Here is a 23,558-nt window from a genome sequence, read left to right as displayed (position 1 = left end):
GGATGCCGCTGACATTATACTATGCCCGGCTATTGCGTCTGGTTCTGTGGTGTCAGTGGATGCGGGCTATAGAAACCCACGCGACCAAGGAATTTGTTGGAGCTCTTATTTTCTGCGGTTAGAGCTTATAGCTCAGTAACTAGACGGTTTGTGGTTTTGGCGGAGGTACCAGTTGTACCGGTCCCTTTTGGGTTCCGCAAAAACGCAGCGCACTGCAACTGTGTTCCTTAATTGGACTTTTTATGTTACACCGCAGTGTATATATATATATATATATATATATATTTATTTTTTGCAGTCCCTGAATGCTTTGCGACCCCTTTGTAAGTAGGTGGGTCTCTCCTCCTGTGGACCCTCCAGTGTCCGGATGGAGCAAAGCCGCCACGTTGCCCGTGGAAGGGGCTTCTGCCTGTGGGTACCCCGCTGAGACCGGTCTTGACTCGGTCTCTGGTGTCACAGACTCTGACTAGAGGGCTGTAGCTCCTGCTGCAGGAGCTGGGGGCACAAGATGCTGCTGAGCCCTGTAAGGACCTAGCTGAACGTTTGGTTCGGGGTCTGTAGTTCGTCTGTGAGTCGGTCCTGGATGCGCTTCCCTTGCTTTCCAGGGCCTCCGCCTGTGTGGGGGTGTTTGCGCCGCCTCGTGTGGCTTACATGCTGGTCTTCGGACCGATCCTCAAAGGGTCCTTGGTGGACTCACCCCTTTAGGGGTGGGCGGCTTTTTGGGCCTCCCGGGTTGGCACCCCTAGGGATGCCACGGGTGGTAAGAGTACGCTGCTTCCTCTGCTAGGAAGGGCAAGGAGCCTCGCCGTCGGCGAGGGCCCTCCTCTCCCGAGCAGTTCGTGCGCCCAGCACGGGGGGTATTCTGCAGGGTGCTAAGGCCCCCGCTGCGGGGCTGTGACGCGCCTGGCACCACGTGCCTTATGGGCCTGCGGACGGTATTGCTTCCGCATGTAGGTCTGCCCCCGCCCGTGTCGGGTGGTGGGCTGGCTTTGTGATTTTGCGGCTCGGTTGAGGCCTCTTCTTTCCGACCGTTGGCTTTGCGAGGTTTTCTCGCGGTGCAAGATAGATTTTCTCTCTTGGCTGCCTAACAGATTTTTTCCTCCGTCCTCTGGCTTCCTCCGGTTCGCTGGTTGGTTCTGTCCAGGATCTTCTGATCGGGGGAGTGATGGTGCCAGTTCCCTCAATGGAACGGTCTCAGGGGTAATACTCCAATCTGTTGGTAATCCCCATGGTGGACGGGGTCCGTCCAATCCTGGGCCTCAGGGCCCTCGTTTGTTTTTTTGTGAAGTACAAAATTTCAGGATGGGAATTTTTTTCTGGCGTCCTTGGATGTCATGAACGCATACCTGCATGTTCCCATATGCTCTAAGCACCAGAGATTCTGGGCTTTGCGGTCAGGGAGGACTTTTTCTTTTTGTGGCCCTCCCGCTCGACTTGGTGTCGACACCACAGGTTTTTACCGGGGTGCTCGTCCCGATACTGGCCCGGCTGTGTCAGCGGGGGTTTATCGTGGGGTGTCTGGGCGACATTCTCCTACGAGCTTCTGAGAACTCTGCATTGGTGGAGCCGTGTCTATCACGTGTCAGACTCTCCAGGAAGTTTGGCTGGCTTCTGTTTTTGTCCAGAAGTCAGTGTTGGTCCCGTCTGGGACTGGAATTCCTGGGACTAGTCCTGGATTCCGCCGGGGCGGGAGTTTTGTTCTCCTAACGGAAAAATTTAAGACTCTGCAATCTGCTGGGCAGCAGTTGTCGACCTAGTGGTGGTCATCTCCGCGATTCTGCTTGAGGGTTCTGGATCTGACGGTGGCCTCTTTCGAGGCAGTTCCGTATGCCCAATTCCACGCCAGGGTGCTACTGGAGGACCTGTTGTCACGTGGGGACTAGCTTCCGTCATCTCTGGATTACCAGGTTCGGATGAGTCATCTAGTCCCTGGTGTGGTGGCTGATGTTTTCCGGTGCTTCGGGCCGGGAAGTCGTTTCGGCCAAGCCACTGGACAGTGGTCGCGACGGATGCCAGCCTCTCCGGTTGTGGGAGGGGTTTTTGGGGCACCCAGTCAGCCCTGGGGTGCTGGACTCAGGTGGCGACCCACCTACCAATCATTGTTCTGAATCGAGCTTTGCCTTGCCTGGGGGTCCCTGGATCTACAGGGCCGACCATTCGGGACCCTGTCCGTCAACGCTGTGGCGTACGTTGACCTTCAGGGAGGCACACAGAGCTCTGTTGCAGCGACGAGGGTCGCGCACATACTTTGGTGGGCCGAAGGGTCCGTTCCGGCTCTATTGGCCGTGTACATTCCGGGAGTACGGAATTGGCAAGCCGACTCCTAAGTCGGATTGTGCTTGACCACGGAGAGTGGTCTCTCCACCCGTAGGGGTTTTTCAGTATATGTGCCGAAAGTGGGGCACTCCAGGCGTGGTCCTTCTAGTGTCCCGCCTCAACCGGAAGGTGCCATGTTTTTGGCCAGGTCACGGGACCCGTGGGCTGACGCGTCCCTCCTGGTACGCGGACCTGGTGCGTCTGGTGGCTGACGCCCCCTAGCATTTTCCCCTGGGGGTTGATCTTCTGTTACAGGGTCCGATCTTCCACCCTGTTTTTACAGCCACTGGCTTAGCGACGTGGCTGTTGAGAGCCTGGGGCTGAAGGCCTATTGGGCTCGGTGGTCTCGACCGTGCTGCCGGCACGGTAGTCTACCTCACGTAGGATTTACATCATACGTGGAGGGCCTGCATCTCTGGTGAGGAGATGAAATGGCACCCTAGTGCGTACGTACGTACGTACGTACGTACGTACGTACGTACGTACGTACGTACGTACGTACGTACGTACGTACGTGGTATCCAGGATTCTGCTGTTTTTTACAGCAGGGAGTGAATCAGGCTCTCGCCTTACGTACAGTTGGGAATCAGTTTTCTGCTCTGGCTGTTACTTTCAATGAGCCTTGGCGTCTCACTCCTTGGTGCGTACGTCTGTTCTGGGGGTCTGGCATATGGCCCCTCCACTACCCCCATGGGACTTGTATTTAGTCCTTTTGGTTCTTCTGGATGCTCCCTTTGTGGACATTCGGGAGGTTTTTTTGTTGACTGTCACGAGACGGGAGCAGGTTTAGCTCAAGTGCTAGAGTACCTGCCCTTCAGGCATTTGACTCTGGGTTCTAGCCCAGGAAGGTCTGCGTTGTCACGTGGCCGTGGCTCGTCGTGGGCATTTCCACTGTGATTTTTTCTGGTAGCAATTACCTCGATCAGACTAGTGTTTGTCTGAACTGGAGGCCTTGTCTTGCATGGCTCCCTGCTTGGTCATCCATAAGGATGAGGTGGTGCTGCGGCGCAGCCGTCTTTTCTCCCCAAGGTGGTTTCGGCTTTTCACGTTGGTGTGGACATTGTTCTTCCATCCTTATGTCCTTGGCCGAAATGGAGGGAGGTGGCCACTTTTACATCCTCTGGATGTGATTCGGGCCCTACGTATGTACTTATCTGCTACGATTCCGTTCCGGAAGTCGGTCTCACTGTTCGTGTCGCTGGCTGGTTCTACCAGGGGGCCTGGTAGTCTCGTCGGCCACCTTTTTCCGGGGTGGATCCGACGGATTGTGCTTCAGGCCTATGCCCTGAAGGGGCAGGCGCCTCCCTTTTGGGTTACGGCGCATTCGACCAGGGCGATCGGGGCCTCTTGGGCTTTCTGACATCATGCCTCTGTGTTACAGGGGTGTATGGCAGCGACCTGGTCGTCATTCCACACTTTTTCTAAGTCTTAAAGGTGCATGTGAGTGCATCTTCTGATGCCTCCTTCGGCCGCAGGGTGTTACAGGCGGCAGTTTGCGGTTGGAGTTCCTCCGTTGAGTAACTCCGGTTTTGTTTGGGGTGTAACCTGTTTTTGCTGTGTTATTTTCCCACCCCTCGAATTTTTTTGACACTGCTTGGGGACGTCCCTAAGGTCAATGAAGGCTGTGTCCGTCTATGAACGAAAGAGAAAAAAGGATTTTTGTACTCACCGTAAAATCCATTTCTCTGAGTTCATAGACGGACACAGCACCCACCCCTCCTTGGTTTGTACTGCTTGTTACGAACTGAAGCTGCTAGAGCAGAGTGGGGGTTATGCCTGGGGGAGCCACGCCCCCTGGGAGGAGCGGCATGAAGGAAAGTTTTTAACACCTTAAGTGCTGTAGAATTCTGCCTAAATCTCCTGGTAGGAAGAAGCATAACCCTAAGGTCAATGAAGGCTGTGTCCGTCTATGAACTCAGAGAAATGGATTTTACGGTGAGTACAAAAATCCTTTTTTTTATCAAAAAAAAAAAAAAAGATTTTTCCAAATACTCCGGCCACTCAGGGGTTACAACAGTTTATTTTTTGGTTTGTTTAAAGGCAATCTAGCTCCTTCCATGAATACCTCACACATAATAATGACATCAGAACGCACACATACTTGTAGCTATGACAGGATGTGTGTGTTACTAGCAGCCAATGAGAATCCTTGCTTGTCTATTCAAATGTGCCTCTGCCGTAGTCTTGTGTTGCAGACTCCGGGGCGGAGAGAACGCAGTGTTCTGTACAGAGGCTGAGGGGGCGCCGTGCCCAGAACACAGAGGCCTCTCCTTCCTGTCTGTTAGGAGGAGTTATATAACGATTACATAAACCACGTTACTGAGGAAACGGGATCTACCCAGAGAACACAGAGATGTGAATGGGGCTGCGGCGGGATCGGGACAATTCACTAATAACGGCAAGAATGACAGAATGGGAAAGGAAAGCAGGCGCGGCGCCGCGGCCTCTCCCACATTCCTCCAGTAAAATTACAGTCATGTCCAATCATACCGACATGAAGAGTTATATTAACCCCTTCAATACCAGAGACTTTCACCCTCTTCATCATGCCCAGGCCAATCAGCTTTCAGCGCTCTCACACTTTGAATGACAATTGCGCGGTCATACAACACTGTACACATGTGACATTTTTATCATTTTGTTGCCACAAATAAAGCTTTCTTTTAGTGGTTAGTGGTCACCCCTGGGTTTTTTATTTTTTGCTAAATAAAACAAAAAAGAAGATTGTTTTGTGGCTCCGGGGGCATGCTGGGAGCTATGAGCAGATACCTCTAGGTGGCTTATATTCTGAGATATTATAAGCGGCCCCCGGTTGGTTACCTGTGTGCGTTCGGATGTGTTTCTGGAGGTCTCCCGACGTTTTGAATGATTTGGTGCAATTTTCCTCTGTACATCTGTAAGGCTTCTCTCCTGTGTGAGTGCGTACGTGGCTTTTCAATCCGTAACCTGAGGAACGGGAAAGGACGACAGATACTGAATGACGGCTCCAGCAGACAGAAGAGGATAAGACGTGAAGCACAGACACACTACGGCTAAATAACAAAGATTAACCACTTAAGGACCGCCTCCTGCAGATATACGTCGGCAGAATGGCACGGCTGGGCACATGCACGTACCTGTACGTCCTCTTTAAGTGCCGCAGCCGTGGGTCCGAAGCTCCGCGTACGCGAGACCAGCGGACCCGATCGGTCCCCGGAGCTGAAGAACGGGGAGAGGTGAGTGTAAACACAGCTTCCCCGTTCTTCACTGTGGCGCTGTCATCGATCGTGTGTTCCCTGATATAGGGAAACACGATCAATGACGTCACACGTCCAGCCCCGCCCCCCTACAGTTAGAAACACATATGAGGTCACACATAACCCCTACAGCGCCCCCTTGTGGTTAACTCCTAAACTGCAACTGTCATTTTCACAATAAACAATGCATTTTTATAGTGTCCGCCATAATGTCGCAGTCACGAAAAAAAAAAAAAATCGCTGATCGCCGCCATTAGTAGTAAAAAAAAAAAAAAAAAAAAGAAAATGCAATAAAACTACCCCCTATTTTGTAGACGCTATAAATTTTGCGCAAACCAATCGATAAACGCTTATTGCGATTTTTTTTACCAAATATAGGTAGAAGAATACGTATCGGAATAAACTGAGGAAAAAAAAATGTTCTTGTATCTTTTTGGGGGATATTTATTATAGCAAAAAGTAAAATATATTGCATTTTTTTCAAAATTGTCGCTCTATTTTTGTTTATAGCGCAAAAAATAAAAACCGCAGAGGTGATCAAATACCACCAAAAGAAAGCTCTATTTGTGGGGAAAAAGGACGCCAATTTTGTTTGGGAGCCACGTCGCACGACCGCGCAATTGTCAGTTAAAGCGACGCAGTGCCGAATCGCAAAAACTGGCCAGGTCCTTTACCTGCATAAAGGTCCGGGTCTTAAGTGGTTAAACCACTTACCAATGATGTCAACATTTTCATAAAACATTATCGTTTTCCAGATGTGCACACTAGAAGCCCCAGCCTGGGACCTCCCCATTCAGACACGGTACACTCTAAGGGCCAGATTCACAGAAGAGATACGACGGCGTATCTCCTGATACGCCGTCGTATCTCTGTGATCCGCCCGTCCTAACTATGCGGCTGATTCATAGAATCAGTCACGCATAGATAGCCATAAGATCCGACAGGTGTAATTGACTTACACCGTCGGATCTTAGGATGCAATTCTAGGCCGGCCGCTAGGTGGCGATTCCATAGCGGTCGGCGCATAATATGCAACTGACTAGTTACAGTGATCCACGAAGATCCGCGCGTTCGTCGCAAACCATATACGTCGCTAGTCGTTTTTACCCGTCGCAAAGTTACACCTGCTTTAACATGGCTTATCTTTAGATCAGCCATGTTAAAGTATGGCCGTCATTCCCGCGTCGAATTTCGTTTTTTTTTTTTTTTTAGTAAGACGTCTGGGAATACGAAACGCTGTAACGCACGTCGGGAAATTTCCTAACAGAGCATGCGCAGAACGTTCGGCTCGGAAACGCGCCTAATTTAAATGGTGCCCGCCCCATTTGAATTAGGCGGGCTTGCGCCGAGCACATTAACGTTACACCGCCGCAAGTTTACAGGTCAGAGCTTTGTGAACCAGGCACTTACGCTGTAAACCTGCGGCGGTGTAACGTAAATGGGATACGTTACGCCGCCACGGAGTAACGTAAGTGTCTGTGAATCTGGCCCTAAATCTCTATAACTAAACTTGTCTCGGGGGGGACCCCAGGTGGGGCTTCCAGTGTTTTCATCCGGAACAATAAAGTTTTATGAAAATGACAATATTATTAGTGTGTGGTCAGTCCTTGTGATAAAGCCTTCTATGGGGAGCGTGAACAAGCGCCATTCTGCTCTATTTGGACACCGGCACGCAATGCAATACTTGTGAGCTGCAATCCTTTTTGTCTTTCAGTTGCGGACAAAACTAAATTAGGCAGATACAGGAGAGTGACAACATGCATTGAAAAACATATCATTCAGTGCTGGAAAACCACAGTTGGAGAATAAAAAAAAGAAGACAGCATAACTGGCAGTTGCAAGGAAACAAAGTGCACAAATGTGTCCACAATACCTGTTGCAAACGCTTTTCCACAACCTCCATGTTCGCACTGATAAGGCCGGTCCCCCGTGTGTGATCGTTCATGGACCTGTCGGTAAGAACATTCAGCTTAGTGCTGCAAATGACTCCACAGAAGGTGTATTCACAAAACACGTCACATCTCTACACAGCAGAAATACAGATGGAGTGCGGGGGTCACAGGATGTACAGGAAGAGAGTGCGGGGGTCACAGGATGTACAATAAGAGAGCACGGGGTCACAGGATGTACAGGAAGAGAGTGCGGGGGTCACAGGATGTACAATAAGAGAGCACGGGGTCACAGGATGTACAGGAAGAGAGCGCGGGGTCACAGGATGTACAGGAAGAGAGCGCGGGGGTCACAGGATGTACAGGAAGAGAGCGCGGGGTCACAGGATGTACAGGAAGAGAGCGCGGGGGTCACAGGATGTACAGGAAGAGAGCGCGGGGTCACAGGATGTACAGGAAGAGAGTGCGGGGGTCACAGGATGTACAATAAGAGAGCGCGGGGTCACAGGATGTACAGGAAGAGAGCGCGGGGTCACAGGATGTACAGGAAGAGAGCGCGGGGGTCACAGGATGTACAGGAAGAGAGCGCGGGGTCACAGGATGTACAGGAAGAGAGCACGGGGGTCACAGGATGTACAGGAAGATAGCGCGGGGGTCACAGGATGTACAGGAAGATAGCGCGGGGGTCACAGGATGTACAGGAAGATAGCGCGGGGGTCACAGGATGTACAGGAAGAGAGCGCAGGGTCACAGGATGTACAGGAAGAGAGCGCGGGGTCACAGGATGTACAGGAAGAGAGGGCGGGGTCACAGGATGTACAGGAAGAGAGGGCGGGGTCACAAGATTTACAGGAAGAGATCACAGGGTCACAGGATGTACAGGAAGAGAGCACGGGGGTCGCAGGATATACAGGAAGAGAGCACGGCGGTCACAGGATGTACAGGAAGAGAGTGAGGGGCCACAGGGTGAATAGGAAGTGAGTGCAGGGTGAACTGAGCGTGGGGATGAACAGGAAGTGAGCGTGGGGATGAACAGGAAGTGAGCGTGGGGACGAACAAGAAGTGAGCGCGGGGACGAACAAGAAGTGAGCGCGGGGACGAACAAGAAGTGAGCGCGGGGACGAACAAGAAGTGAGCGCGGGGACGAACAAGAAGTGAACGCGGGGACGAACAGGAAGTGAGCGCGGGGACGAACAGGAAGTGAGCGCGGGGACGAACAGGAAGTGAGCGCGGGGACGAACAGGAAGTGAGCGCGGGGACGAACAGGAAGTGAGCGCGGGGACGAACAGGAAGTGAGCGCGGGGACGAACAGGAAGTGAGCGCGGGGACGAACAGGAAGTGAGCGCGGGGACGAACAGGGAGTGAGCGCGGGGACGAACAGGAAGTGAGCGCGGGGACGAACAGGAAGTGAGCGCGGGGGTGAACAGAAAGTGAGTGTGGGGTGAACAGGGCGAACAGAAAGTGAGCGCAGGGGTCACAGGGTGAACAGGAAGCGAGCGCAGGGGTCACAGGGTGAACAGGAAGTGAGCGCAGGGGTCACAGGGTGAACAGGAAGTGAGCACAGGGGTCACAGGGCGAACAGGAAGTGAGCGCAGGGGTCACAGGGCGAACAGGAAGTGAGCGCAGGGGGTCACAGGGCGAACAGGAAGTGAGCGCAGGGGGTCACAGGGTGAACAGAAAGTGAGCGCAGGGGGTCACAGGATGAACAGGAAGTGAGCGCAGGGGGTCACAGGGTGAACAGGAAGTGAACGCAGGGGGGTCACAGGGTGAACAGGAAGTGAGCGCAGGGGGTCACAGGGTGAACAGGAAGTGAGCGCAGGGGGTCACAGGGTGAACAGGAAGTGAGCGCAGGGGGTCACAGGGTGAACAGGAAGTGAGCGCAGGGGGTCACAGGGTGAACAGGAAGTGAGTGCAGGGGGTCACAGGGTGAACAGGAAGTGAGCGCAGGGGTCACAGGGTGAACAGGAAGTGAGCGCAGGAGGTCACAGGGTAAACAAGAAGAGAGTTCAGAGTCACAGGTTGTACAGAAGGAGAATGCTGAGTCACAATGTCAACATGTGCCACTGAGTCTCAGTGATTGTAAGAATCCAATGAATGAAAGGGGCAGGTCAGGGACAGTCAGGCTGGAGAGGAAAGTGCTAAATAATGGTGGATTTCTCCAGCTAGAAAATGACTTGCTGCAGCTTCTAATGCACAGTGTGAGGAGCTCACAGTGTGCTATGAAATCGAAGTACCGTATTTGCCGGCGTATAAGACGACCCCCTAATTTTCCAGCTAAAATGTTGGTTTTGGGATATACTCGCCGTATAAGACTACCCCCTTCCTACTAGTCATGCCTCGCCTCACGGTGCCACCATTACATGCCAGACTCACTGTGCCCCATTACATGCCAGACTCACTGTGCCCCATTACATGCCAGATTCGCTGTTCCCTTATGACATGCCTGACTGTGTCTTGACGATCCCTTACCTTATCCTAAGACATGCAGAATCGCAGCCGTCCATTTTTTCAAAGCTGCGCCTCCTACTTCTGTTACGTGATAGGCGGAACACTCAGCTTCCCAGGAGGCACTGTGTTCAGCCTATCACGGAGGCCCTCTCGTCCGAGGATGAGAGGGCCTCCGTGATAGGCGGACACTAAACACAGTGCCTCCTGGGAAGCTGAGTGTTCCGCCTATCACGGAACAGAAGTAGGAGGCGCAGCTTTGAAAAATGGACGGCCGCGATTCTGCATGTCTTAGGATAAGGTAAGGGATGTTGGGTTACCGGCGTATACCGTGTTTCCCCGAAAATAAGACCGGGTCTTATATTAATTTTGGCTACAAAAATCACACTAGGGCTTATTTTCAGGGGATGTCTTATTTCTTTACGGTATGTACAATAATCTACATTTATTCGAATACAGTCATGTCATCATGACAATCTTAGAGTGGTTGTAACCCCAAAAAGAAAAAAAAATATCCTGATCCTTTAAAGCATGATAGCCAGCACAGTGACCCGCCGTAGCTCTTCTCCACTCTGAGCACTGCAGAGGAAGGGACCGCTGACATTGGAGAGGAGAAGATCTCCGGCCTGTCACGTGAGCGCCCAGCGGCACTGTAAGTAAGGTATTTTCCAAAACAAAGTTACAAAAAGGAGACACACTGCACATTATATAATCTTTTTACAGAACGGATTATGTTTTTACGACGACTTTAACTAGGGTTTATTTTCGGGGTAGGGCTTATATTGCAGCTATCCCCAAAAATAACGCTAGGTCTTATTTTCAGGGTAGGGCTTATTTTCGGGGAAACAGGGTAAGACGACCCCCGACTTTTAAGAAGATTTTAAGGGGTTAAAAAGTCGTCTTATACGCCGGAAAATACGGTAAGCCATTTCTGTACAGGTGATGCATCTGTATAACTGTAGGGAAGGGAAGGCCGAAGTTTTATTACCACAACCTAAATAAAGAGTATAAGAAATTGTAGTTTCATATTTCATGAGGAACCACAGACAGCTTTGGTATGAGAATATTGAGTTCTTGCCACACTTTGAGAGTGTATGGCTGCCCCCTTGTGGCAGAACTGGGGTAATGCACTTTTAAAATGCTGACCTTCAATGCGTTTGCACTCCTGTTGCAGCATTTCAGGATTTGCGGTAGGTACATATGTGCGGCTTTTTTTCCCATCGTTCCCAGGATTCGGATGTATTAAAATATAATAATGCATAACTATTGCATTTCTATCTATTTCAGGGGATATAAAACTACCCCTTTTTGCAAATTTAAACTTCAGCATATACAATGTAGTGCAGTATTGCTCATCTGACTAGTGTCCTGTGCTGGTGGAAACTACCGGTAACCGCACAGGTAAGCGCAGGCCCTTAGGTGAGCGTTGGTAAGTGATTGCAGCACCGCCAAGACCACAATGAACCGCTCCTATAATTGAGCAAATTCCACCATGAAGTCTAGTCATTAAAATCTTGGGACGCGAACAGGCGAGGTTTAGGGTTTTACCTTAAGATGATGTGCGGTTGTGTATAGTTTGCCGCAACCATCGAAGTCGCAGCGAAAGGCCTTCTCGTTTGTCTGCGGGGGTTTTGCCGTTACTCGAGGCTGGTGACCTTGTAATACAATCTGCCGGATAGAAAACAAGAATGAAAATCTGATGGTCTATATAGAGGAACCAGGACCTTCTTTCCCCTGATGAAGACCCCTCTAGTGATATAAAGATCTATATCGAGGAATCAGAACCTCCTTTTCCTGATGAAGACCCCTCTAGTGATATAAAGATCTATATCGAGGAATCAGAACCTCCTTTTCCTGATGAAGACCCCTCTAGTGATATAAAGATCTATATAGAGGAATCAGGACCTCCTATCTCCCGATGAAGACCCCTCGAGTGATAGAGGAATCAGGACCTCCTTCCTCCTGCTGGTGATCCCTCTAGTGATATAAAGATCTATATAGAGGAATCAGGACCTCCTTCCTCCTGCTGGTGATCCCTCTAGTGATATAAAGATCTATATAGAGGAATCAGGACCCCCTTCCTCCTGCTGGTGACCCCTCTAGTGATATAAAGATCTATATAGAGGAATCAGGACCTCCTTCCTCCTGCTGGTGATCCCTCTAGTGATATAAAGATCTATACAGAAGATTCAGCACCTCCTTCTCCCTGATGAAGACCCCTCTAGTGATATAAAGATCTATATAGAGGAATCAGGACCTCCTTCCTCCTGATGAAGACCCCTCTAGTGATATAAAGATCTATATAGAGGAATCAGGACCTCCTTCCTCCTGCTGAAGACCCCTCTAATGATATAAAGATCTATATAGAGGAATCAGGACCTCCTTCCCCCTGATGAAGACCCCTCTAATGATATAAAGATCTATATAGAGGAATCAGGACCTCCTTCCTCCTGCTGGTGATCCCTCTAGTGATATAAAGATCTATATAGAGGAATCAGGACCCCCTTCCTCCTGCTGGTGACCCCTCTAGTGATATAAAGATCTATATAGAGGAATCGGGACCTCCTTCCTCCTGCTGGTGACCCCTCTAGTGATATAAAGATCTATATAGAGGAATCAGGACCTCCTTCCTCCTGCTGGAGATCCCTCTAGTGATATAAAGATCTCTATAGAGGAATCAGGACCTCCTTCCTCCTGATGAAGACCCCTCTAGTGATATAAAGATCTATATAGAGGAATCAGGACCTCCTTCCTCCTGCTGAAGACCCCTCTAATGATATAAAGATCTATATAGAGGAATCAGGACCTCCTTCCCCCTGATGAAGACCCCTCTAATGATATAAAGATCTATATAGAGGAATCAGGACCTCCTTCCTCCTGCTGGTGACCCCTCTAGTGATATAAAGATCTATATAGAGGAATCAGGACCTCCTTCCTCCTGATGAAGACCCCTCTAGTGATATAAAGATCTATATAGAGGAATCAGGACCTCCTTCCTCCTGCTGGAGACCCCTCTAGTGATATAAAGATCTATATACAGTAGAGGAATTGGACCTCCTTCCTCCTGCTGGTGACCCCTCTAGTGATATAAAGATCTCTATAGAGGAATCAGGACCTCCTTCCTCCTGATGAAGACCCCTCTAGTGATATAAAGATCTATATAGAGGAATCAGGACCTCCTGCTGGTGACCCCTCTAGTGATATAAAGATCTATATAGAGGAATCAGGACCTCTTTCCTCCTGATGAAGACCCCTCTAGTGATATAAAGATCTATATAGAGGAATCAGGACCTCCTCCCTCCTGATGAAGACCACTCTAGTGATATAAAGATCTATATAGAGGAATCAGGACCTCCTTCCTCCTGCTGGTGACCCCTCTAGTGATATAAAGATCTATATAGAGGAATCAGGACCTCCTTCCTCCTGATGAAGACCCCTCTAGTGATATAAAGACCTATATAGAGGAATTGGACCTCCTTCCTCCTGCTGGTGATCCCTCTAGTGATATAATGATCTATATAGAGGAATCAGGACCTCCTTCCTGCTGCTGGTGACCCCTCTAGTGATATAATGATCTATATAGAGGAATCAGGACCTCCTTCCTCCTGATGAAGACCCCTCTAGTGATATAAAGATCTATATAGAGGAATCAGGACCTCCTTCCTCCTGCTGGAGACCCCTCTAGTGATATAAAGATCTATATACAGTAGAGGAATTGGACCTCCTTCCTCCTGCTGGTGACCCCTCTAGTGATATAAAGATCTCTATAGAGGAATCAGGACCTCCTTCCTCCTGATGAAGACCCCTCTAGTGATATAAAGATCTATATAGAGGAATCAGGACCTCCTGCTGGTGACCCCTCTAGTGATATAAAGATCTATATAGAGGAATCAGGACCTCTTTCCTCCTGATGAAGACCCCTCTAGTGATATAAAGATCTATATAGAGGAATCAGGACCTCCTCCCTCCTGATGAAGACCACTCTAGTGATATAAAGATCTATATAGAGGAATCAGGACCTCCTTCCTCCTGCTGGTGACCCCTCTAGTGATATAAAGATCTATTTAGAGGAATCAGGACCTCCTTCCTCCTGATGAAGACCCCTCTAGTGATATAAAGATCTATATAGAGGGATCCGGACCTCCTTCCTCCTGCTGGTGACCCCTCTAGTGATAAATATAGGGGTATAAGGATAAAAGTAACCAAACACATTTCGGAGTTTCCCCACAAATGATTACCACAAACCTGCATTTTCTTCTCTGTCTCAGAGTCTGTGATTAAGGTGTTGCTGCCCACATTCTCTGCACCTTCGATCGACACCTGAAACAAGTCCAACATTCTGTAACGCTATCCCTAAGGGATCCACATTTGTCAGAAAAACTTAAAAACAAAAAAAAAACTCAGGCTTTACCTTGGCGGCATACTGTTCCAAAGCAGTGATGGTGTCCGGGTCGATGGTGGCTTCTCCCGTGTGTAGTCCGGACACCGTGCCGTCTGCCTGGATAGCCAGGATGGTGTCGGGCTGCGGGACCTGCACCGTGTGATGGATGTACGCCGTCGTGCCGTCTTCGAGCTGCACGGCCTGTACAGAGCTCTGGTCATAGGAGTCTGCCAGAACAGAACACAGAGACCGCCATGTTTCTCTACAGGAAGGAGTTCCAGCAAATCTTTTTTTTTTTAACCACTTCCCATCCACCCATCGACTATTTATGGCCACAAGGTGGCTCTAAAATGCCAGGAGGCCGTCAATATACGTGTCGCCCAGGTGCCGATGTGCGTTCAATTTCAAAATTCTCGCCGGCGTATCATTGTTTTGTATTCTCAAAACAAGATACGCCAGAATTAGGCTAGGATCTGACTGGTGTAAGTCACTTACACCGTCAGATCCTAAATGCAATACTATGCTGGCCGCTAGGTGGCGTTCACGTCGATTTCAGCGTCGCATATGCAAATGAGCCGAATACGCCGATTCCCAAACGTTTTTGCGCCGCTTCGCCGTAGTTTACGCTGTTTCCGTAAGCGTAAGGTTACCCCTGCTATATGAGGGGTAACCTTACGTCGGTCCGCTGTATGCCATGTTAAGTATGGCTGTCGGGACAGCGTCGGGTTTTTCCATCGTTTACGTAACTCGTCGCGAATAGGGCTGTGCGTTGATTACGTTCACATCGAAACCAATGTATTTGCGGCGTACTACGGAGCATGCGCACTGGGCTACGTTTAAGGCCGGCGCATGCGCAGTTCGTTCGGCACGGGGGCGCGCTTAATTTAAATACAAGCCGTCCCCTTTGAATTACGCGGGGATACGCCGGGCCATTTACACCACGCCGCCGCAAATTACGGAGCAAGTGCTTTGAGAATACGGCACTTGCTCCACTAAGTTGTGGCGGCGTAGTGTAAATAGCTTACGCTGCGCTGCGCCGGAATCTACGTGAATCTGGCCCATAATGTTTAGGGATTCTGTAGCTGCACCCAGATATCACCACTTCAACCCAACGACGTCATATGGGCGGGAAGTGATTAAAGAAAATAAAAAGGTGAACAATCATCCTACACCATGTGAAGAAAGTACAGCTGGGACCTGGGGGAGGGTGTAGGGCCGGGGTCTCAAACTGGCTGTTGCGGAACTACAAGTCCCATCATGCCTCTGCCTGTTTGTAACGGTCAGCCTTGCAATGCCTCATGGGTCTTGTAGTTCTGCAACAGCTGGAGGGGCCGCCAGTTTGAGACCCCTGGTGTAGGGTGTTCATTTTACTTTTTCTACATAAGTGAGCCACAGCCTGTTAACTGTACTACGCATAGGTCTATGTCGGCCACATATCTGTGACGCCGCAGGGTGTTGCATCAGTTTGCTCTTAGAAGCGCTCTTCATTTTGCAGATCGATCAGCTGTATTGGGGAACTGGAATTAGCTGCTGTGATCGAAGTCACTACTTTCCAAAATGACCGACATTACGATCTGGACAGGTTATCCATTCCACATAGACTGGATGAGCGGTTATTTTATCTTTCAGACTAACATGGGGAGGGCACTGCTACCAACTGTACCGAGCGCCATAGAGTGGTGCTGCCAGCTGCCCAGCCTGTAGTGTAAAGAAATCCGGGTACCTTTGGTAGAGTGATGGATGTAAGCAGTGGTCCCGTCTTCCAGCTGCACAGCCTGCCCATCCTCCAGATGAAGACTGTCTACGGGGAAAATGTAGAACAAAATCAGAAAATAAACTCAGTCTTAACAATTAGCAAGGGAGCGAGTTCCAATCATTCCTCCCACACCACACGGGCATCATGAGTACCGCAACATGCCCACAGGTGGCAAGGAGCCCCAAGTCAGAAGTGGAGGGCTGCAAAGCTTCTGCCTTCCTCTGCATCAACTGTGTGTATAGGATTGTATCTATGGAGGTTTCTTTTCTTCTGTTGGTTGAACTGGATGGACTTGTGTCTTGTTTTTTCAACTGGATTAACTGTGTAACTAGTTTTTACACGGGTTAGTCAGTATAGGTGTGTGGGGGGGGGGGGGAGAGGTGGCTTTTTAAAGACTAGTTTAGACTGGACTCCCAAACCCAGGACTCTGCCATCACTACATCGGCTCTCCCCAGGACTCTGCCGTCACTATGTCTGCTCTCCCCAGGACTCTGCCGTCACTATGTCTGCTCTCCCCAGGACTCTGCCGTCACTATGTCTGCTCTCCCCAGGACTCTGCAGTCACTATATCTGCTCTCCCCAGGACCCTGCAGTCACAGTTAGGTAGATTCAGAAAGAGTTAGGCCGGCTTATCAGTAGATACGCCGACCTAACTCAGAATCTACGCCGACCTATGTTTAAGTGTATTCTCAATCAGAGATACACTTAAACATATCTAAGATACGACGGCTTGCGCCGTCCTATCTTAGGTTGCAATATTTCGGATGGCTGCTAGGTGGCGCTTCCATTGCGGTCGGCGTAGAATATGCAAATCAGTAGATACGCCGATTCACGAACGTACGCCCGGCCGCCGCAGTACATTTACGCCATTTACGTTAGAGATAGGCCGCCTAAAGTTAGAGCTTGGCCCTAGATGGAATAGTAATGTTAAGTATGGCCGCCGTTCCCGCGTCGAAATTCTAATTTTTTACGTCGTTTGCGTAAGTCGTCCGTGAATCGGGATTTACGTCGTTTACGTCCACGCCGAAATCAATAGGCCCGTGCGGCGTACTTAGCCGCAATGCGCCCTGGGAAATGTAGGTGCCCGGCGCATGCGCAGTTAAAAAAAACGTCAAAAACGTACGGTCAAGCCTCATTACCATAAAACACGCCCCCTTACACACATTTGAATTAGGCGCCCTTACGCGCCCGCTTTAGGCTACGCCGCCGTAACTTAGCAGGCAAGTACATTGTGAATCATGTACTTGCCTAGCTAACTTACGGCGGCGTAGCCTAAACACGCTAAGCTACGCCGCCGCAAGTTTAGGCCAATGTTTCTGAATCTAGCTATATGTCTGCTCTCCCCAGGACTCTGCCGTCACTATGTCTGCTGCTCTCCCCAGGACTCTGCAGTCACTATATCTGATCTCCCACAGTACACAGAACATGAAAATGCAATTGTTTTAGTAAATACCTTTTCTCATCAGCAGTATATAGCAGTCCTGTGACTTCTATCAGTATCTGGTTAAAGCTTGTAGGAGGAGTTTTAATTCTCTCCTGATTGTTCTTATGAGGATGCAGGACCCCTGACCCTCTGTCTGGACAGTGCTGATAACATGCACTCTCCCAAGAAAAGAAAATAAAACTCTCTAGCAATACACATCAAACTGAGCATGTGCCGTTCCCTACCCTCTGTTCTATTAGGAGATGGATTGGGGACTGTGGAAGAAGGGGAGGATAAGAGAAGACAGGATCAAACAGTCTTTTTACACAATGCAGAGGATTAACCCCTTGGGTTCCACAGTGAGTATAACAAGCATGCGTTACTGCATATACAGACTGATTTTACTGTTGTGGTCTTAACCACAAATAACAGAATATCTAAAAAAAAAAAACGATAAAAGATTTACACTTTTTATACAGAAGTTGTCGCGCGGTGACACTTACCACTTTTGGGGACGTGGTGGACATAGGCGGCAGAGCCATCCTCCAGCTGGATGACCTGTCCTTCCATTAATTTCCCATCTACAGACAGGAGACAGAAGAGCCGCGGTTACTACATTGTACTGCGTCACAGATACGGAAAATACTTTTATTTGTATCGTTTTCCTTCCACTTCACAATTATGTGACACTTTGTGTCTCTCACATAAAATCCCAATAAAATACATTTACGTTTTTTGGTTGTAACATGAGAAAATGTGGAGAATGTCAAGGGGGTATGAATACTTTTTCAAGGCACATCTGCATTTCCCACCGGTACAGCAGTCCAATCAAACGCATGAGACGCCGCGCTCCCGTGTAAATGCGTCATGCAGACAACGCGCATATGTGAAGGGAGCGGGAGTGAGTGATATAGGAGGTGGAGATGTACCTTTTGCGTTATGCTGGATGTACGCCGTGGAGCCGTCCGCTAATGTGACCGCTTGTAGACTGACCCCTTCCATCGTCTCCATACTCTCTCCATCTATAGAATGGGAAATGACATCATCATCATCATCATCATCATCCTCATCCTCATCCTCATCCTCATCACATCATCCTCATCATATCATCATCATCATCCTCATCACATCATCCTCATCATATCATCATCATCATCCTCATCACATCATCATCATCACATCATCATCATCATCACATCATCATCATCATCCTCCTCATCACATCATCATCATCATCCTCCTCATCACCACATCCTCATCACATCATCATCATCATCATCATCACATCATCCTCATCATCATCCTCATCCTCATCATCACCACATCATCCTCATCCTCATCATCACCACATCATCAACCTCATCCTCATCACATCATCATCCTCATCGTCCCATCATCCTCATCATCACATCATCCTCATTATCATCATCATTATCATCATCATCATCATCATCATCATCATCATCATCACATCCTCATATCATTATCCTCATCACATCATCATCATCATCCTCATCATCACAACAACTTCAATCAGCACTTCTTATAATATTCTCCGAAGCTGAAGGTTTATCTTCTTAAACCAGCGGAATCCAAACTGTGGCCCTTTATTTGTATTTATCTGACCCTTGGGGCATTATTCCTCCCACCCCAACCGACACCGACAATGGGACACTATTCCTCCCACTGACACCAAGGATGGCACACTATTCCTCCCACTGACACCAATGATGGGACACTATTCCTCCCACTGACACCAATGATGGGACACTATTCCTCCCACCCCAACAGACACCGACAATGGGACACTATTCCTCCCACTGACACCAATGATGGGACACTATTCCTCCCACTGACACCAATGATGGGACACTATTCCTCCCACTGACACCAATGATGGGACACTATTCCTCCCACCCCAACAGACACCGACAATGGGACACTATTCCTCCCACTGACACCAATGATGGGACACTATTCCTCCCACTGACACCAATGATGGGACACTATTCCTCCCACTGACACCAATGATGGGACACTATTCCTCCCACTGACACCAATGATGGGACACTATTCCTCCCACTGACACCAATGATGGGACACTATTCCTCCCACTGACACCAATGATGGGACACTATTCCTTCCACTGACACCAATGACGGGACACTATTCCTCCCACCCCAACCGACACCGACAATGGGACACTATTCCTACCACTGACACCGACAATGGGACACTATTCCTCCCACTAACACCAGTGATGGGACACTATTCCTCCCACTGACACCAATGATGGGACACTATTCCTCCCACCCCAACCGACACCGACAATGGGACACTATTCCTCCCACTGACACCAATGATGGGACACTATTCCTCCCACTGACACCAATGATGGGACACTATTCCTCCCACTGACACCAATGTTGGGACACTATTCCTTCCACTGACACCAATGATGGGACACTATTCCTCCCACTGACACCAAGGATGGCACACTATTCCTCCCACTGACACCAATGATGGGACACTATTCCTCCCACTGACACCAATGATGGGACACTATTCCTCCCACCCCAACAGACACCGACAATGGGACACTATTCCTCCCACTGACACCAATGATGGGACACTATTCCTCCCACTGACACCAATGATGGGACACTATTCCTCCCACTGACACCAATGATGGGACACTATTCCTCCCACTGACACCAATGATGGGACACTATTCCTCCCACTGACACCAATGATGGGACACTATTCCTCCCACTGACACCAATGATGGGACACTATTCCTTCCACTAACACCAATGACGGGACACTATTCCTCCCACCCCAACCGACACCGACAATGGGACACTATTCCTACCACTGACACCGACAATGGGACACTATTCCTCCCACTAACACCAGTGATGGGACACTATTCCTCCCACTGACACCAATGATGGGACACTATTCCTCCCACCCCAACCGACACCGACAATGGGACACTATTCCTCCCACTGACACCAATGATGGGACACTATTCCTCCCACTGACACCAATGATGGGACACTATTCCTCCCACTGACACCAATGTTGGGACACTATTCCTTCCACTGACACCAATGATGGGACACTATTCCTCCCACTGACACCAATGATGGGACACTATTCCTCCCACTGACACCAGGACCTTTTTTTTTCTTCCACTGGCTACAGTCCGGCACCCTTAACGTTTAAAGGACAGTAAACTGGCCCTTTGTTTAGAAAGTTTGGAGACTCCTGATATAGACATTTAAATTAAAAATCTTTCAGAGGAAGCCATTTCAGTCCAGGGGAGGAGCCGGTACACCTGTGCAAGACTGAAAGGGAGGAGTCGGTACACCTGTGCAAGGCTGAAGGGGAGGAGCCGATACACCTGTGCAAGACTGAAGGGGAGGAGCCGGTACACCTGTGCAAGACTGAAGGGGATGAGCCGGTACACCTGTGCAAGACTGAAGGGGATGAGCCGGTACACCTGTGCAAGACTGAAGGGGAGGAGCCGGTACGCCTGTGCAAGACTGAAGGGGAGGAGCCGGTACACCTGTGCAAGACTGAAGGGGAGGAGCCGGTACACCTGTGCAAGACTGAAGGGGAGGAGCCGGTACACCTGTGCAAGACTGAAGGGGAGGAGCCGGTACACCTGTGCAAGACTGAAGGGGAGGAGCCGGTACACCTGTGCAAGACTGAAGGGGAGGAGCCGGTACACCTGTGCAAGACTGAAGGGGAGGAGCCGGTACACCTGTGCAAGACTGAAGGGGAGGAGCCGGTACGCCTGTGCAAGACTGATGGGGAGGAACCGGTATGCATGTGCAAGACTGAAGGGGAGGGTCCGGTACACCTGCGCAAGACTGAAGGGGAGGATCCGGTATGCCTGCGCAAGACTGAAGGGGAGGAGCCGGTACGCCTGCGCAAGACTGAAGGGGAGGATCCGGTACGCCTGCGCAAGACTGAAGGGGAGGAGCAGAGGGAGAGGCCGGTTTTCAGGCGTTCCTCATCTCTGTAAGAAGTGAATGTATTTCTGAGGACACAGATGAAGAAAGACGCGGTCACTGTACCTGTTACGGCCTCGGTGAGACACAGCGTGACATGCTGGCCCTCCCCGCCCCCTCCGGTGAACTCCGCCATTCCTTGCGAGTCGCGGTTTATCTGAGCCAGCAACATGTTTATTACCTGTAAGACAGAGAAGTTTCGGGTTATTTATTGAAGTATCGGCATAACATACATAAAATTTGTATTCGTTATCACAAGTTGTACAGAATAAACTCCTCCCATTTTTTTTTTTGATTGGACAGAGTGGGAAATGGTTAGAACCCGTTAGATTTTTTTATAGTTGTGGATTTACTCTCACTTCCTGTCCAGGTGGCATTATGTTCAGGGGACAGGAAGTGAGAGGATATCTCTCTAGTGGGGACAGAGAAATGCACTAGGTCGAAAACCGAAAATTACTGTTTTGAAAAAATATTTTAAATAAAACGTATACATTTTTATATAACACATTGCTAATAGTATTAGCAAAATTTCCATGCGGTGTACCTCTATCTGATATGATACAGGAGATGGTCAGAGACTGCAGACATAGTACAGGAGATGGTCAGAGACTGCAGACATAGTAGAGGAAATGGTCAGAGACTGCAGACATAGTAGAGGAGATGGTCAGAGACTGCAGACATAGTACAGGAGATGGTCAGAGACTGTAGACATACTACAGGAGATGGTCAGAGACTGCAGACATACTACAGGAGATGGTCAGAGACTGTAGACATAGTACAGGAGATGGTCATAGACTGCAGACATAATAAAGGAGATGGTCAGAGACTGCAGACATAGTGTAGGAGATGGTCAGAGACTGCAGACGTGGTACAGGACATGGTCAGAGACTGCAGACGTGGTACAGGAGATGGTCAGAGACTGCAGACATGCTACAGAAGATGGTCAGAGACTGCAGACATGATACAGGAGATGGTCAGAATGCAGACGTGGTACAGGAGACGGTCAGAGAATGCAGACGTGGTACAGGATATGGTCAGAGACTGCAGACATGCTACAGGAGATGGTCAGAGATTGCAGACATGCTACAGGAGATGGTCAGAGATTGCAGACATGCTACAGGAGATGGTCAGAGATTGCAGACATGCTACAGGAGATGGTCAGAGATTGCAGACATGCTACAGGAGATGGTCAGAGATTGCAGACGTGGTACAGGAGATGGTCAGAGACTGCAGACATAGTGTAGGAGATGGTCAGAGACTGCAGACATAATAAAGGATATGGTCAGAGACTGCAGACATAGTACAGGAGATGGTCAGAGACTGCAGACATAGTACAGGAGATGGTCAGAGACTGCAGACATAGTACAGGAGATGGTCAGAGACTGCAGACATAGTACCGGAGATGGTCAGAGACTGCAGACTAGGTACAGGAGATGGTCAGAGACTGTAGACATACTACAGGAGATGGTCAGAGACTGTAGACATAGTAGAGGAAATGGTCAGAGACTGCAGACATAGTAGAGGAAATGGTCAGAGACTGCAGACATAGTAGAGGAGATGGTCAGAGACTGCAGACATAGTACAGGAGATGGTCAGAGACTGTAGACATACTACAGGAGATGGTCAGAGACTGCAGACATAGTACAGGAGATGGTCAGAGACTGCAGACATACTACAGGAGATGGTCAGAGACTGTAGACATAGTACAGGAGATGGTCATAGACTGCAGACATAATAAAGGAGATGGTCAGAGACTGCAGACATAGTGTAGGAGATGGTCAGAGACTGCAGACGTGGTACAGGACATGGTCAGAGACTGCAGACGTGGTACAGGAGATGGTCAGAGACTGCAGACATGCTACAGAAGATGGTCAGAGACTGCAGACATGATACAGGAGATGGTCAGAATGCAGACGTGGTACAGGAGATGGTCAGAGAATGCAGACCTGGTACAAGAGATGGTCAGAGAATGCAGACGTGGTACAGGATATGGTCAGAGACTGCAGACATGCTACAGGAGATGGTCAGAGATTGCAGACATGCTACAGGAGATGGTCAGAGATTGCAGACATGCTACAGGAGATGGTCAGAGA

General features: G+C 49.4%; 1 protein-coding gene across 5 annotated transcripts in view; it reads right to left on the bottom strand.

Moving 5' to 3' along the window:
- Positions 1-23,558, bottom strand: part of ZNF143 (zinc finger protein 143) — a 54,737-nt gene that overhangs the window by 20,606 nt on the left and 10,573 nt on the right. For 4 of the 5 annotated variants that reach the window (XM_040327886.1, XM_040327889.1, XM_040327887.1 and 1 more), the window contains exons 2-10: positions 21,532-21,646; positions 18,376-18,468; positions 17,950-18,027; positions 15,991-16,068; positions 14,298-14,494; positions 14,132-14,206; positions 11,435-11,554; positions 7,426-7,501; positions 5,137-5,262 (exon numbers count right to left, since the gene is read on the bottom strand). In XM_040327886.1, the coding sequence (XP_040183820.1) occupies positions 5,137-5,262; positions 7,426-7,501; positions 11,435-11,554; positions 14,132-14,206; positions 14,298-14,494; positions 15,991-16,068; positions 17,950-18,027; positions 18,376-18,468; positions 21,532-21,646 (958 nt within the window). The remainder of the gene's footprint in view (positions 1-5,136; positions 5,263-7,425; positions 7,502-11,434; positions 11,555-14,131; positions 14,207-14,297; positions 14,495-15,990; positions 16,069-17,949; positions 18,028-18,375; positions 18,469-21,531; positions 21,647-23,558) is intronic. The other variant, XM_040327891.1, reaches the window with a different exon arrangement.

This window comes from Rana temporaria, chromosome 11 (assembly GCF_905171775.1).
Source record: "Rana temporaria chromosome 11, aRanTem1.1, whole genome shotgun sequence".
Classification (NCBI taxonomy): Eukaryota; Metazoa; Chordata; class Amphibia; order Anura; family Ranidae; genus Rana; species Rana temporaria.
The sequence above is the reverse complement of the archived record's forward strand: the minus strand, read 5'-3'. Positions and strand labels throughout refer to the sequence as shown.